The sequence below is a fragment of the Callorhinus ursinus genome, unplaced genomic scaffold (assembly GCF_003265705.2).
Source record: "Callorhinus ursinus isolate GAN/ISIS: 27379988/994484 unplaced genomic scaffold, GSC_fseal_2.0 scaffold5, whole genome shotgun sequence".
NCBI classification, from domain to species: domain Eukaryota; kingdom Metazoa; phylum Chordata; class Mammalia; order Carnivora; family Otariidae; genus Callorhinus; species Callorhinus ursinus.
In genome coordinates this window covers 63095413-63111349 of record NW_027397067.1, presented here as the reverse complement: position 1 = coordinate 63111349, position 15937 = coordinate 63095413, and the positions used below count along the sequence as shown (strand labels likewise).

At 34.8% G+C, this 15937-nt stretch overlaps 1 protein-coding gene across 4 annotated transcripts in view; it reads left to right on the top strand.

The window, feature by feature from the left end:
- Positions 1-15937, top strand: part of TAF2 (TATA-box binding protein associated factor 2) — an 83500-nt gene that overhangs the window by 30586 nt on the left and 36977 nt on the right. For all 4 annotated transcript variants that reach the window (XM_073893154.1, XM_073893153.1, XM_073893152.1 and 1 more), the window contains exons 11-18: positions 751-886; positions 2119-2273; positions 2955-3069; positions 3423-3532; positions 5443-5508; positions 6689-6941; positions 8338-8478; positions 12007-12117. In XM_073893154.1, coding sequence (XP_073749255.1) covers positions 751-886; positions 2119-2273; positions 2955-3069; positions 3423-3532; positions 5443-5508; positions 6689-6941; positions 8338-8478; positions 12007-12117 — 1087 coding nt within the window. The remainder of the gene's footprint in view (positions 1-750; positions 887-2118; positions 2274-2954; positions 3070-3422; positions 3533-5442; positions 5509-6688; positions 6942-8337; positions 8479-12006; positions 12118-15937) is intronic.

Genomic DNA, 15937 nt, shown 5'->3' with positions numbered 1-15937 from the left:
CAGTGATTTTGAAGGGTAATTTGTTGGTACCAATCAGACGTTTAAAATAGATGATTTTGATTCAGTAGTTGTATTTCTAGCTATGTTGTCATATAGAAATTGTACTTCTAGACATTTGCCATACAGAAATACTTGCACATGTGTAAGACATTCACTACAGCATTATTTAAAATAGTGAAAAATTTTAAACACCTTAAACATTCATATATGTCATAATTTTTTTTTTTCCTAGACTGTACCTTTCTTTTAATTTACTGATGATCTCTTTCATCATTTCAGAATTTAAAATTTTTACATAGTCTGGTCTTTGTCCCCTGGATTGATTGATTTATTTATAGCAAGATTTTTCCTGCCCTAGAATTAGGACAAGAAATTTTTTTCCTTCTTTTCTTCTGGTACTTTTATAATTGTTTTTGATATGTAATGCACCTGGACTGTTTTTGTGTGTGTATGATTTAACCTTGGGATATTGTTTAGAATTACATTAATTATAATGATGAATTTGGAGAGCACTAAAATATTGACACTGTTCTTATCTGGGAGCTTGGCATGTGTTTTTATTATAATTTTCCTTTATGTTTTTTCATGAAACTTTATAATTTTCTTCCAGTTACATTTATTTTAAGAAGTTTCCTACTTGTGTTGATCTCATGCTAAGAAATTACTGACTTATATTATGATGTGGCCATGAAACTTACTGTTTATTTAATACAAGTTTGTTTTACTAAGTATAGCTGTTTATGTTTTTAGTCCGGCATCTCATCTCCACTTTTCAATAAAGCATCCACATACACTTTCTTGGGAATATTACACTATGTTTCAGTGTAAAGCTCACCTGGTGATGAGATTGATTGAAAATAGGATCAGTATGGAATTCATGCTACAAGTAAGTATTAAAGTGAAGGACTTAACAGTTGTAGAGAAAGATACATTCCATATGTATAATCTGAATGCTATTTTGTAGAATAGGAGTCAGGGCCTCTGGAGGTATTCTGTTACTAATTAGCTGTTTGCTCACTAAGTAACCTGTGCTTTTTGTTTGTGTTTCCTCAGATGTGGAATAAGTATCAATACTTTACCCATTTAATGCTCGATTGTCATGGATATAAAATTAGAATGTGGAGGTGAAAGTAGAACCTATTTGTACATATGATTTTGTGTTCATTATTTAAAATATTAAGGATGAACTGCCACTTAGAGTGTTTTCAATAGAAGAAAAACCTATCTAAAAGATGTTTATTTTTGCTACTATTAAATTCTACCATATATTTTAAGCAAGTTTTGTTGTAAATAGTTGAGATAGAGTGGTTGAGGCATTAGAAACAAGATGTGTTGTAAATGTTCAGCTATTTTTTTCCATTGATAATATTCTTACAGGTGAGTGAAAAATAACTTTTTAATAGTTTTTTAAAGCATTTTATATTTGCCTTAAAGTTAAGTTTCTTTAATCTTTCTGTCCTTCACCTTACCTTTAGAGTGGAGAAATACTAAATGAGAGATGGTCCATAAAGAAACTTTGCAGAGTTGTATAAGTCTTTTTTTTTTTTTAAAGATTTTATTTATCTATTTGACAGAGAGAGACAGTGAGAGAGGGAACACAAGCAGGGGTAGTGGGAGAGGGAAAGCAGGCTTTCCGCTGAGCAGGGAGCCTGTTGCGGGGCTTGATCCCAGGACCCTGGGATCATGACCTGAGCCGAAGGGAGATGCTTAACAACTGAGCCACCCAGGCACCCCGAGTTGTATAAGTCTTAGTGAGTGTTCTCAACTTGCTAAATGTTTAGTTTCTTTGTAAAGCTCATGATTCAATAAATTATAGGTATTATGTATTATTGTTATTATAATCCTTAAAAACCGTGTTCATTGTTTGGCCAGGACATTATTGAAATTGAATTGTGTTTTGAGGAAGAATAGTTTTATATGTGGCTGTTTAAATCTTTGCATGCTTTTATTGCTAATAGTCTTTAACTAGATCCACCTATATAGTAAGATGTGAAATTATTATCTTTGTAATTGACTATCTAGTAAAGTCATATGCAAAGTGTGGGTATAGTACGGAATTGAAAACAATGTATATTATGTCATACAAACTTACTTAAATGATAACTTTCATCCTTATAGGTTTTCAATAAACTGTTAAGTTTGGCTAGTACTGCTTCATCACAGAAGTTCCAGTCACATATGTGGAGTCAGATGTTGGTTTCCACATCTGGGTTTTTGAAATCCATCTCAAATGTCTCTGGCAAAGACATCCAGCCTTTAATAAAGCAGTGGGTGTATCCTTTTCAGTAGCAGCTCAACGAGGAGGGGAAGGGAATAAGGTTATATGTGTCAGGGAAAGGAGGAAAAAGAAAGATTTGGAAGACCAAAGGAGAAGAACTATTTAAGTTGCTAAATAGTAGTAGAAATAACTAGGAACTGTAAATCATTTCTGCTAAGGTGCCTATTAATCATTGAGATTCACACAGATACATGTTTATGCTTGTAAAATTTGGCATATTTTGAATTACTTTTTAGTGTGTGAATATAGCAATAGGCTTAATGGTGGGGGAGGTAAATAATCCACCAGAGAGGCCTGCAGGATTACTTGTAAGATGCAGTGGTCTGGTGGCTTTTAGATGTGGTTAGGGGTTGGCACAACTTAAGTGGTATCTGGGAACTTTTCAATTTTTACATTTTTTTCATATCAAAGCACTATTATATTAATAACCCAGTAGAGTGGTTTTGCTTCTTTCAAAACACAAATTTATTAATGTTTCAGAAATTTTGTTTAAATATGGGGAAACACTTTTCACAAAAATTTTGAATACTTTGCCACCTGGTTTACCCTGAAGTGTGCTCTCAGGCCTTGAACTGGTGAGAATGCATCTGAAAGTTATCACCTACTATAATGAGTCATTTATTTTGTTTGGTACATATTCATGTCAATATGCAAAAATTCCTTTACAATTCTTCAGAGACCAGAGTGGAGTGGTAAAATTTTATGGAAGTTTTGCATTTAACAGAAAACGAAATGTTTTGGAATTAGAAATAAAGCAAGATTATACATCTCCGGGAACTCAGAAATACGTGGTAAGATTTTTTCCAAAATGGCCTTTTGTACTGCTTTCTTCCCAGTTTCAATGTAGGAAGGGCTTATGGGTGGAGAGCTGGTTAGAAGTTTCATAATGAGAATTTGTTTGCAAAGGTTGAAATTGAGAAAACACCAAGTGTCAGTGACGGGTCAGTGACGAGGTTATGGTGGAGATTTCGGGGGACACAGATTATCCCAGTTCTCCCCTCCTTTGGCACCAACTACCTTTCTGTGTCCCCAGACACACATCTTCTGTAGTACTATTTTATATCTTGAAATATATACCTGTACACATAAGAATACATATATGGTATTTTTCTAGCATTATCTTTGAACACTGTTTCTTTTAAAGGGACCACTTAAAGTGACAGTGCAGGAGTTAGATGGATCCTTCAATCATACGTTGCAAATTGAAGAAAACAGCCTTAAGCATGATATTCCCTGTCATTCTAAAAGCAGAAGGTAGGCATTAAATCATAACTTTAAACTGTAGTTGATAATTAAACTATAAGTCTCACAGATTAAAATGCCAAAATAGAAATCCTAATATATACCTAAGTTTCAAGTAGAGATCATGTTATCTGGTATCTTTTTTTCATCCTTCTGCTTCAAGTTGATATTACCAAATATTCTTTATTTGTTTTTTGTTCTTGACAACATTTTATTTTTTGAATTAATTTAAAAATTTAGATTTAGGTTTAATAATCTTTATTTTGTAGGGTCAGGGTAGGTGGAATAGAAGTTTGATTTTTTTTGGAGCCAGGAAAAATTGAAGGCAAATTGCTTAGGTTTGTTGTTGTTAATGTCATTGGATTAATACCTATAGTAAATATTGGGGAAATGATCATTGAATATAAAGGAAGGAACTGAATACATGTCATAAAAAGCCCCTGCATTTTCTTTACTATGTCTTTCTCCTCTTCTCTGTTTCACCATGCCTTTACAAAACATTCTTTTTTTTGTTTTAATTTTATTTATTTAAGTAATCTCTGTACCCAACATGGAGCTCGAACTCACGACCCTGAAATCAAGAGTCACATGCTCCTCCAACTAAGCCAGCCAGGTGCCCCTTTATTTATTTATTTTAAGTAATCCTACACCCAACATGGAGCTCGAACTCATGACCCCAAGATTAAGAGTTGCATACTCTTCCAACTGAGCCAGCCAGGTGCCCCTTAAAAAACATCCTTGTTGTCTTTCAAGACAGCACATTGTCATTTTCCTTAAAAAAATGTTCAACCGTTCATCTTCTATGTAGTATGTTTTTTCTTTACCACTATTGTTTAACTCAGCCATTAGCATGTATTCTGAATAGTGAAAGATGGGAACATTTTTGTGCTTCGCTGGAGGTTTGTATAGTATATCAAAACTTCAGGAACAGAAGGTTTATACTCATGACTAGATTGAGGTCATGTCAGACAGATGGGGATGTCAGTTGATTTTGATGGCCTTCAGAAACTTGATTCCGAAATTTCCCTGAAACCGTTTTTCCTCTGCAAAAATTCTTTCTTAGTTCAGGCTGAAATTTCCCTTTCCTTTTGTTCTGTCTACCTTAGAAATTGGGAACATCTGATTGCCACTCTTTTTCATAACATTTCCTCAGGGTTTTTTCTCTATAGTAACAGTATGTCCTTTGGGTGTTCTTTAGTGTGAGGAACACAGGAAGACTGTTCTCTGTTCCTATTTTAATTTGTAGTCACCCAGGTTTTTAGTGTATATCCAGTAGATTTTATGATATACGCAAACAATGAATCATGGAACACTACATCAAAAACTAATGATGTAATGTATGGTGATTAACATAACATAATAATAAAAAAAAGAGTAATTTGCATGGAAGCAGTTGCTTTTTGGGGGGCTTATCCTAAATCTTTTTCATATTAACTAGTTGTATGTGTTAATTAATACTGTTAAGATGTATTATAGTTAATCACATACCTCATTTCATATGGGACAGCTCCTTGCACATAGAGCACATGTTCAGAATAATTCATGTCTCATTTCAGGCCTGGTTATTTTTTCAGTTTTTTTATAAAGGATTTCTTTGTTGCTAGATCAGTCTTTTTTGAATAAAATTGCAGCTTACCAGTTCTTGGAAGTACATCTATGTTTTAACCTGGCATTTAGTTAAATATTTTTGCTTTTTCTTAAACTTTGATCAGGAAGACATTTCAGTACCATTGACTTCATTCCCTTCAGCTTCAAAATAGATTTTTTTGTGTGTTTAAATTTCATTACATTCACTATCCCTTCTTCCTCAAGCTGTTTTACAGCGTTGCCTGAAATTTTTATTTTGAGCTTCAACTGTTCTTTTTCTCCTTTCAGAATTGGAAATGTCACAGTTTGTAAACTTAACTTTTCCCTAAATGTAGGAATAAAAAGAAAAAAATTCCACTGATGAATGGAGAAGAAGTTGACATGGATCTTTCTGCGATGGAGTAAGTTAGTTACTTGAGTTAAAGGATATAATCTATGCATTCTCATGTGTCTTGTTATGCACATCTAAAAGTACGTAAATGTGTTGAAATTGCTGCTTTTAAAACTTTGAAAGTCCATAGAAATGCAGTGTTTCTCAAACTATAGTGTGTCACTTGCGGATCTTCTTAAAATGCAATTTCTGATCTAGTACTTTCTAGTGGGTCCTGATAGTCTGTATTTCTAGGGAGCTCTCAGATAATACAGATTCTTTTTGTCTTTGGACAAGGCTTCAGGGCACTTTGAGGCTCCCTGTGCTTTCAAAATACAATTTAAGTATCACTGTTCTAAATTTTATGTGGTAATATTTACTGATTGGCAGTGTTTCATCTTTAAAAAATACTATAGCTCAGACTTCATTTTGCTCATCCATATTGTGCCTGTGTATTTTTTTATAAAACATGTAATTACTAGCTTGGTTGCCAAGTATTACTGCTGTTTATATGCCATTTATGTACTTTTTCCATATCAAGTGCCTTACCTGTAGTAAGCACCCACTAGTATTTGGTGAATTAAAGTAGTATTTCAGGTAATATTCTTTTGATGATGGTGTTGACATAGACTAGATTTTTTAAACTGTGCAAGTTACTTTCACAAGTATGGGAGGATAAATTCATGATATGCCTCTGAATTATGATCTCAGAACTTGCTGTTTGTGAAAGATGATCATGAATCTAACATTAAAAAAAACACTATTAAAAATCAGTTAAACAAATTAATTTTGAAATAAATTCATTTCTTAGTCACAGATTGATTCCAAGAAATGATGGCATTTATAGCCACAGTCAGGCTATAGGCCATGAAATGAAGAAATTTGATCTCATTCTTTTTTTTCACATCATATAATTACAAATCAAAATCCCTGAAGTAAAATTTTCAGATGGAATTTCTTTGTGACAACTCTCTTCTTATCCCTGAGGATCTTTTAAGCAAGATTAATAAAGAGGAGCTGTTGTGAGAAAGTTGAAATACATTAAACATAATGAGAATGGTGTCAGTGTGATTAAAAAAAATGAATACAGTAAAAGTTCAGGCAGTCTTGAATATTACGTAGAGAAGAGAATCTATTTAATAAATGCTTTGTTTTTATTTTATAAATATATAAAATTGAAACATTAAAAAGAAGATTGTATTTTCTTTCAGTGCGGATTCCCCTTTGCTGTGGATAAGAATAGACCCGGATATGTCAGTGCTGAGGAAAGTGGAGTTTGAGCAAGCTGATTTCATGTGGCAGTACCAGCTCCGCTACGAGAGAGATGTCGTTGCGCAGCAGGAATCCATTCTGGCCTTGGAGAAGTTCCCCACGCCAGCCTCTCGCCTTGCGCTCACTGACATCTTAGAACAAGAGCAGTGTTTCTACCGAGTGAGAATGTCCGCCTGCTTCTGCCTCGCAAAGGTGAGATGATGCCTAGTAGAAAGAAAACGCAACTACGGCATATTTAAAAACAAAACCCAAAAAACTCTGAAAACGAATTAACATTTGCCATAGTCTTTAATTTTACTTGGTAGGTGGTCCCTTGAAAGCTTTTTTCCAAATGTGTCTAATAAGACTGATGTGAAAGAAAAATGTTTTGATCTGAAAATAGATAATGCATTAAAAGTTTGTAATTTTCAAACTGAAAGATTTTAAATTCAAAGAGGATTGTTCTCCATTTTATTGAATTGCCAAACCATCCTGTTAAAGCACAGATGTATTTGGCAAGAAATACCTTAGTCTGAGTGATGTTTTACCTTATAGTATAGGAAATCAGTTCATCTTAACTATCCTGCTGTGGTGATTATTTCGTGTCGGTTTGGGTTTAGTAATCAGTATTAGTGATATATAACTTAAAATGATAGATTCTATAACTTCACATGCTAGAAAAGTTAATTTATTAAGAAAACTAAATATTTTTCTTTAGATGCAAAAAAAACTGAAGGTAGAGCAAATGAAAACCAGAAAAATGCAGACAAAAATTTGGCCAGAAATACTGGGTTCCAGGTATTTAAAAAACATCTTGATAATAGGTTCCTTCCCATTTAGTGACTCCCCTGCCTTCCTCACTGCTAAAATCCATTTGCCCAACATCTCCGAAGATTGTAATGGTTTAGATTCATTTTCTCTTTAATGGTCACTATTGAATTCCTACATCCTACTCAGATATGTGAGGGACAGTATGGTATTCTCTGATAGATCGTCTGCTAAGGATATAATTTCATTGCTTCTATAAAGATCTTTGTGATTCTCACATGCTAAATCTTAGCAGGTTCATGTAATTATAGACTTATTTAAAATTATAAATTCATTCTTTTCAGACATAATTTCTGTATACGCTGAAAGTTCCAATAGCAAGATATGTTTTTTTTTGTGAAGCGTTCTTGCAGACTTAAAACGTTAGCGCTGTATTTGGCTTATTTTTCAATTAGGGTAGATTTTAAAACCTTATTTAAAATCCATTGTGATGATTCTCTTTGGTAATTTAAAGTGTTAGAATTTTATTTTCCTAAATGGACAAAGACAAACTTATTCAGAAAAGAAGGCTTTTGCAAACATGTTTTCTTAAAACATTAAAAGAATGCTCCAACTTAGAAATTATAGAAAATAATTATGAGTGTATATACAAAGAATTTGGGGGGGAGGTGAGTTAATTTTTTTGGGAAATGGTAATAAAAGGTTAAAATGTATTAAATTTCTGAGAATTGAAATTGTTGAAAACAAATTCAGTTTTAATACATTTTAAGAAGCTATTTTATTTATTTTATTTAAAAGTATGTTTTCAGTGGTGATGGAAATTACTTCTAATTATTTGCAGATTGCGAATTCAATGGTGAGCACATGGACAGGACCACCAGCCATGAAGTCACTCTTTACTAGAATGTTTTGTTGCAAAACTTGTCCAAACATTGTGAAAACAAACAACTTTATGAGCTTTCAAAGCTATTTTCTACAGAAGGTGCAGTTTACTTTCTACTTTGTTACAATTGTTGTATGCCATTATCTGTGTATCTCAGTTTAACTCAGGGACTCTTTAAATAGCAGGTGTGTTTACTTTTTTATAAAAGGTTTGTCTTTGTTCTATTTTTGGTTCTACAAGATGTTCCCCAGGGGCGCCTGGTGGCTCAGTTGGTCAGGTGTCTGCCTTTGGCTCAGGTCATGATCCTGGAGTACCAGGATCAAGCCCCGAATTGGGGAGTCTGCTTCTCCCTGTGCTCCTTAGCCCGCTCATGTGCATGTTCTCTCTCTCTCTCTCAAGTAAATAAATAAGATCTCTAAAAAAAAAAATGTTCCCCAAATTTTGATTGTTCATTGAGTTTATGAGCTGTGTGTAAGTAACTCTCTATCAACATTTATACTAAAGTAAACAGAAATGGATAATTTAACTTTTTGGTTGGTTACATGGGGGATGGAGAGATGGGTGAGTTCTTCTGATGGCAGTCCTTCTAGAATGTGGATAGCCCTTCTGAGACAGACAAGTACAGTACCCATCTCTGGTTTCAGTCCTAGCTTTGCTCTCACTTGCAGTTTGCACGAGGACAAGTCTCTTAACCTTGTAAGTCTCAGTTTACTCAACTGTAAAATTGTGCTCGCTTCGGCAGCACATATACTCAATTGCAAAATTTATCTTTTTAAAAATCAAATAGATCAAGTATGTAAAGTGTTTTGTACACTGTATTTATCATATAAGATTTTTATAAATGATAATACAGAAAGTCACAGTGGTGTGATGGTGTCACTGTTTTAGTAAGGGATGTGGGAAAGGCAGGATTTTCAGCATTTGGGCAATTTGCCAACCACTTGTAAAATGTTTTGAGTAATTTAATAATAATAATAATAAAGGCAGGGGTGCCTCGGTGGCTCAGTTGGTTAAGCATCCACCTCTTGATTTTGGCTCACCTTGTGATTTCACAGTCGTGAAACCCCAGCCCTGTGTTGGCCTCTGTGCTGGGTGTGGAGCCTGCTTAAGATTCTCTCTCTCCCTCTTCCTCTGTTTCTCCTCCCTACACACACACACACACACACACACACACACACACACACACTCTCTCTCTCTCTCTCTTTCTATATATAGATAGATAGATCCCTCTCTAAAAAAAATAAAATATGTAATGAAGGCAGAGATCAGATTAAGTAGACCAAACTAGAAAGAACAGTGAAGTTGAAGTAGAAAAAACTAAAAAAGCGTATTTAATGATTTTAGTGTTAAAGAATATGAGAAAGACATGTCGAGGATAAAGCAGTGCTAAGACGTGGCGCCTGGGTGGCTCAGTCGTTAAGCGTCTGCCTTCGGCTCAGGTCATGATCCCAGGGTCCTGGGGCTCCCAGGATCCTGGGATCGAGCCCCCGCATCGGGCTCCCTGCTCCGCGGGAAACCTGCTTCTCCCTCTCCCACTCCCCCTGCTTGTGTTCCTGCTCTCACTGTCTAAAAAAAAAGCAGTGCTAAGAAAGGGACATTTTGGGTTTGTTTTGTATAAAGGAAGAAGAAACTTGAGGGATGTTTGGCACAGAGAAAGGAATCTATGGAAAAGGAGAGATGAAATATTCAAGTGGGAGCAAGTAGATATAAAAAAGAGAGGGCAGAGTAAATTCTGAAGATATTAGGAGTGGGTGGGACGCAGTTGGGAGGTTAATTTTAGGAAAGATAAGAACATTCCTTTTGGGGCGCTTGGGTGGCTCAGTCATTGGGTATCTGCCTTCAGCTCAGGTCATGGTCCCAGAGTCCTGGGATCAAGCCCCACATCAGGCTCCCTGCTCTGCGGGAAGCCTGCGTTCTCCCTCTCCCACTCTCCCTGCTTGTGTTCTCTCTCGTTGTGTCTCTGTCAAATAAATAAATAAAATCTTTTAAAAAAAAAACATTCCTTTTTCTGAGGCAGGTTGAAAGCAGATTGGAAGTGAGTGAAATGATAGATGTTGAGGGAAATATTAGGTAAGGTGAGATTTATATATGATAGAGGGAGAAGTAAAAGATAACCCAGCAACATTGAGGCACCTGCTGAGAGTAGAAGTCATGATATAATTATAGTGAATTTCATCAGCAGAACAGATTCAGGATGAGTCAGGTTTGGGGAAAGCCAATTTTGGTATAATCAAAGAAGTCTAGGTGGTATCCTGTCATTTTAAAGAACTGAACATTCTCTAGTACTTGTTGCTCAGCTCTCTGTTGCCATTTCACTAATTCATGGTATGGAGACAAGTTGATGTCTACCCAGTATGTCCCCTTCATTGTGCCATTGTGTGTCCATATACTTTAGATTGTGTTTCATATTGGGAGTTGTGTCCCATTAGTGAGGGGGATGAGATCAATTTGTAAGTTTTGGTTTGTTTTTTAAATAAAACAGGCAGTATCAGAATGCAACACATCTTATAAACACACTTTGGTATAAAGTGTTTGTGGTTTTGTTTTTTTAGTTAGTATATATGACATTTGTGTGTGTGTGTAGATTGGGATATAAATGTATTTCTTACTATGGGTTGCGGTCAAAAAAGTTGGAATATTATTGCTTGTATACCAGTTTCTTTTACATAATACTTTTAGGGCCAGAAAAGAGAGAAAAGATTACTCTCTTAAGTCAAACTTGAGTCCCAAAAGGGCAGAACAGGCATAGAAAGGTATTTCTGTGGAAAAGAGCTTTTCCTTCAGTTCTTACAGCATTAACACTGTCTCCTGTTACAGTGTTGTAACACTGACTGTCCTATTGCTTCTGCTCCTTCATGCTGCCTCCTTTTTGTTCTTCAATTTAGAAGTTACTGTTTGTTACTTTGAATCAGATGAGAGTATAGTCCAAATCTCCGTGGGTACGGAGGACTGTGATGACTTCATCTGTGGTTCTTTCTTGAGTTTAAATAGCTTGGTCTTACTGGTAAAGGTTACCATCGTGTGAGTCAGGTTTCCACTTCTTTAGGAAAGTTGCCTGTGAAAATCTGGAAAGGGGAAAGTTAGGCTGGATTTTAGATAATTTACCATTTTTCTTTAGGTTGAGAGTGGGGTGGTACTGCAGAATCAGTGCCTCCCAGATTGATGATTGACCTCTTTCCTGTCTGTCAGATGCTTCCAGCCACTGTATCATTTAATCCTAAAAATGGTTGTGAGGAAACAAGGCTCTTAAGTAAGCAGCTAGCTAAAGTAATCATCTTGGTAGTAGAGTAGGAGTTGAAGAGTAGTCTATCTAGTGTTAAAACCCATTCCCTTTCCACTGTAAGACACAAAACTGGATTTATATAATTTCTATGACATATACTTTACTCCACCAAATGAAGACAAAGGCACACAGGCTACAGACTGCTCTCCCCTTGGTTTGCTACTCTGCTCTTCTGTTACAATGTTTCACATGTTCCCAGTGAGAAGGGGTGGGAATTAGAGGGGTTAAACTCCATCCGGATACCTAGGTCAGTCCCGGAGTACCCCTTTTCTGCATATACTAAAATGAATTGTAGTAACGAAAGAAATTATATGCTTAAAAAAGTTTTTTGGTTTTTTTTGTAGACTATGCCAGTTGCAATGGCTTTATTGAGAGATGTTCACAACCTTTGTCCCAAAGAAGTCTTAACATTCATTTTAGACTTAATCAAGTACAATGACAACAGAAAAAATAAGGTAAGATACTTTAACGAATATTATAAAACTACGTAGTGTTATTTTGTTTTTAAAGAGAAATATTTAGACTGTGAAATCATTGTTAAGTCCATGGTACTTGAAATTTCTAGAGATAGAAGTATACAAATATGATTTATTATAATAACCAGTGGAAGACAACCCAAGATTAGTTGTTTTCTGGTTTTTTTTTTAATTGTGTTTTAAATGTTCCTTATACCTGTTCTAATGGGGAAATAGTAGTGCATCAGATTTCGAGGAGCCAACTAAAACTCGTTTTGGTGAAGTCTGACAGCTCAATTTTTATGTTTTTCTTATTTTTTATTTTACCATGGGTTGCACAGAAAACAGTTCCCTCTTGGGATAATTTGTTCATTAGTAAATTTAACTTTTTTTGTTTTTTACCATAATGTATGTTTATTAATTTATTTAGCAAATAGCTATTGAGTGCTGTGCTTCAAAAATCATTTCATTTTGTTATTCTAACAATCAGCAAATGTTTTTGAGAATATATCCTATGCTAGGAAGTATACTGTGTTAAACAGAAAGAAGAGTTGGTAGATGGCATCCAGAATTTCGTTTACTTATTAAACGTCTATTGAACAATATATCACAGTTTGATTCTGGACCCTCACAGATTCAACCTAATGGGGAGATCAGACAAGTAAACAGTCAACAATCTTCTATAGTGGAAATACGTATACAGAGTTTTCTAGGGAAATTCAGAGAAAGTAGTGCCTTCCAAAGGGTATAGAGAGAAAAACTCAGGGAAGTTTTGTATACAAGTGGTGATTTTCAAACTGAGTCACAAAGATGAATAGGATTTTCCAAGTGTTATTCCAGGAAGAAGGAACAGGACATAAAAAGACACATGTATCTTGTATGGCAGATGAGTCAAAACCATGAACAGTTAATGAAACATCACAACAGTAAAGAAAAAGTGACAAGTATGTTTATTAAAAAATGTTGATTAATAATGAAAATCAGGACAACCAGTTTTTCCTCAAGTCAGAGTAACATTCAAATGATTTAAGCTAAAAAGAGTCCTTAAAAAATTAGTACTTTAAAAGTACATTGTAGTTGATAGACTTTTTCTTTCCATTTTTGAATATTGTTAAAAATTTTTTTATAAGATTCTTTCCTTCCTAGTCCGCTGGTTTGTTTTGACTTTCATTTATAGTATTCCTTTCTTCCTCTACACATGAATTTCTTTTATTTGAAGATATAAGGTTAGGATTTCAGATATCAAATCAAGATTATATTCAGATAGAATGGGGAAATACTTTGTAAAATTGTTTATGTCAGTTTTCTTGTTTTGGGGGGTGCTTGTATAATTTAAATCATGGGAGTCCCAGTATAGTACTTTTACTTTGCAAAGTGATCTCACCTACCTTAATTTTAATTTCTTTAAATCTTACTTATTCTGTAGTTGACAAATGAAAGCAAAACACAGAGATTGAGAGTCTAAAATGACACATGAAGTATAATCTGGGAATTGTGCTGTGAGCTGTTGTCACCCATCTATGTGGTGTACTTTTTAGTACACCATGCTACTTTATATGATGCTATCATCCATGTCATCATTTATGATTTTGTAAGGTGCATACTGACAGATGATTAAATTTTATACTTCATTATTTTTGCAGAACAACGTAAGACTCAATTTCTTGTAATTTTGAGAAGAAGGCTAATCAGGTGTTATAGTTAGTGGCTATAAGATTAACATACTAATCTTGGAAGATATTAAGGATAGAATAAATACAAATAATAATAATAAAATGTATTTTTTTGTGTGTTCCATGGCCTATACCAAAACATGCATAATCTAATATGATTCTCATCAGATGTCTGAGATAGATACTATTATCTCATTTTCCCTTTGAGGAGATAGAAGCTAATAAAGCTTTACCTTAGGGTAATAGGTCACATGTGGAAATGCCAAAAAGAAGTTGGGAATCAGTGCAAAATACTTAAAAAATTTTTAACATCTCATTAATTGGGCAGAGCATGAAATTCCGTACTCTGGATAAGTTAGTTTTCAAGAAGTCTAAAATTTAATCCCCTTTAAGCCTAGTTATTAGCCATTTTATATGATAATCTTTTATGCATATATATGTATTTCTAATAAATCATATATGATTATGAAATCTGTTTAGTTAATTACAGTACACAGAACATGGGTTAAACTATTCCTGATTCCAAAGGATCACTGTTAAAAACATCAGTCAGCCTTTGCTATAGTACACTGATATTGATGCCTTCAGGGGTTTTTTTGTTTTTGTTTTTTGTAGGAATTTTCGCTATTCTGAATAGTCCCTACTTTACATGTGTTCTGCAAATTATTTCTTCTTCCTTTCTTCTTCCTTGTTTCTTGTAACCTTGAGGTGATCAGATAATCTAGCTTGTTCAGTTAGGATTGTAGTAGCTGTGAAAATTGGACGTGGTTTGAGGGATAAATGTTAAATCTTTTGGTTTTCCTACTTCACCCACACCCCCATCTCATTTTTAATTTCTGAGTTCATTCTGTGATCTGAATACTTAGGTCAGAAATAGCAGTTAAGTAAATGGACTTTTGCTTTGTTGGCAAAGTAGTTATCAGAGGTAACAATGAAGCAATCAGAATATTTGAAGAAAACCTATAAACATAATTTGAATAATCTCTGAATGGAAAAGGTCTTTCTAAATTGGAAACCAGACTTAGAACCTGGAAAAGAAAAGGTTGATAAATGCTACAATGTTAAAATAAAATTAGCCTGGCAAAAATCCATGATTGTTTTCTCTGGCTCCAGAGGGAAGGATTAGGACTTGAGACTTAAGTTTTAGTGACAATTTTGCAGTCATGAGAACAATTTGAAAACAAAACTTGGTCCATAGTGAACGTGTGTGGAGTATTTTTTCTTTGATTGTGTTTAATGTGTACCTTGTTATTTTCTGCCCCGTATCTGAACTACAGGCATGTGTCAGGATTCTGTCCTTATAACTGTCAATGTGAGCTTTTGCCTCACCGTGGAAGTCACGGGGCAGGTGTTCCCCCTCCATCCCCTGGCATTTTGTGTTTCCATACCACATTCCCAACACTGATGATAAAATGAGTTGCTCCAAGTTCAAATTCCCAGGCTAGAGGATCTGATTTGCTGAGTGTAAATCAAGCCACCCTAGGTTGCCTTTCAATAAATTGCTTCTCTGGGAATTGACTGGGATATGGATTTAGAAATTGTTTTGGATTGTTGTCACCTCTCTTTTCTCTGCTTTTCTTGCTAGATCTCCTGTTTGTATGTTATGTCTTCTACACCAGCCCTCTAGTTTCCTTTTCTTTTTACTTTATGTCTTCCTTTTTGCTTAGAATTTCAGGAACTTTTTTCAATTTTATTATTGCAATTTAATTTTGATTCTCAATCTGCGTATTTTTTTCTTTTTAAAATAAGTTACACAGGGCGCCTGGGTGGCTCAGTTGGTTAAGCGACTGCCTTCGGCTCAGGTCATGATCCCGGGGTCCTGGGATCGAGTCCCACATCGGGCTCCTGGCTCAGCGGGGAGCCTGCTTCTCCTTCTGATCTTCTCCCCTCTCATGCTGTTTCTCGCTCGCTCTCAAATAAATAAAATCTTTAAAAAATAAATAAATAAAAATAAAATAAGTTACACAATTGAAAGGCATACCTTTGGTTATTTCTCAGACTATGTTCATGATAGGTTTTGGATTTCCTTTCCCCTTACCAGTTTTCTTTTCCCTGCAAACTTTCCAACAGGTTGCTTTTTTCCTTTTGTTTGTTCTGGTCTTCCTTTGTTATGTTGATAGCTTCCTCAAATATCTGGTGATCCTTGG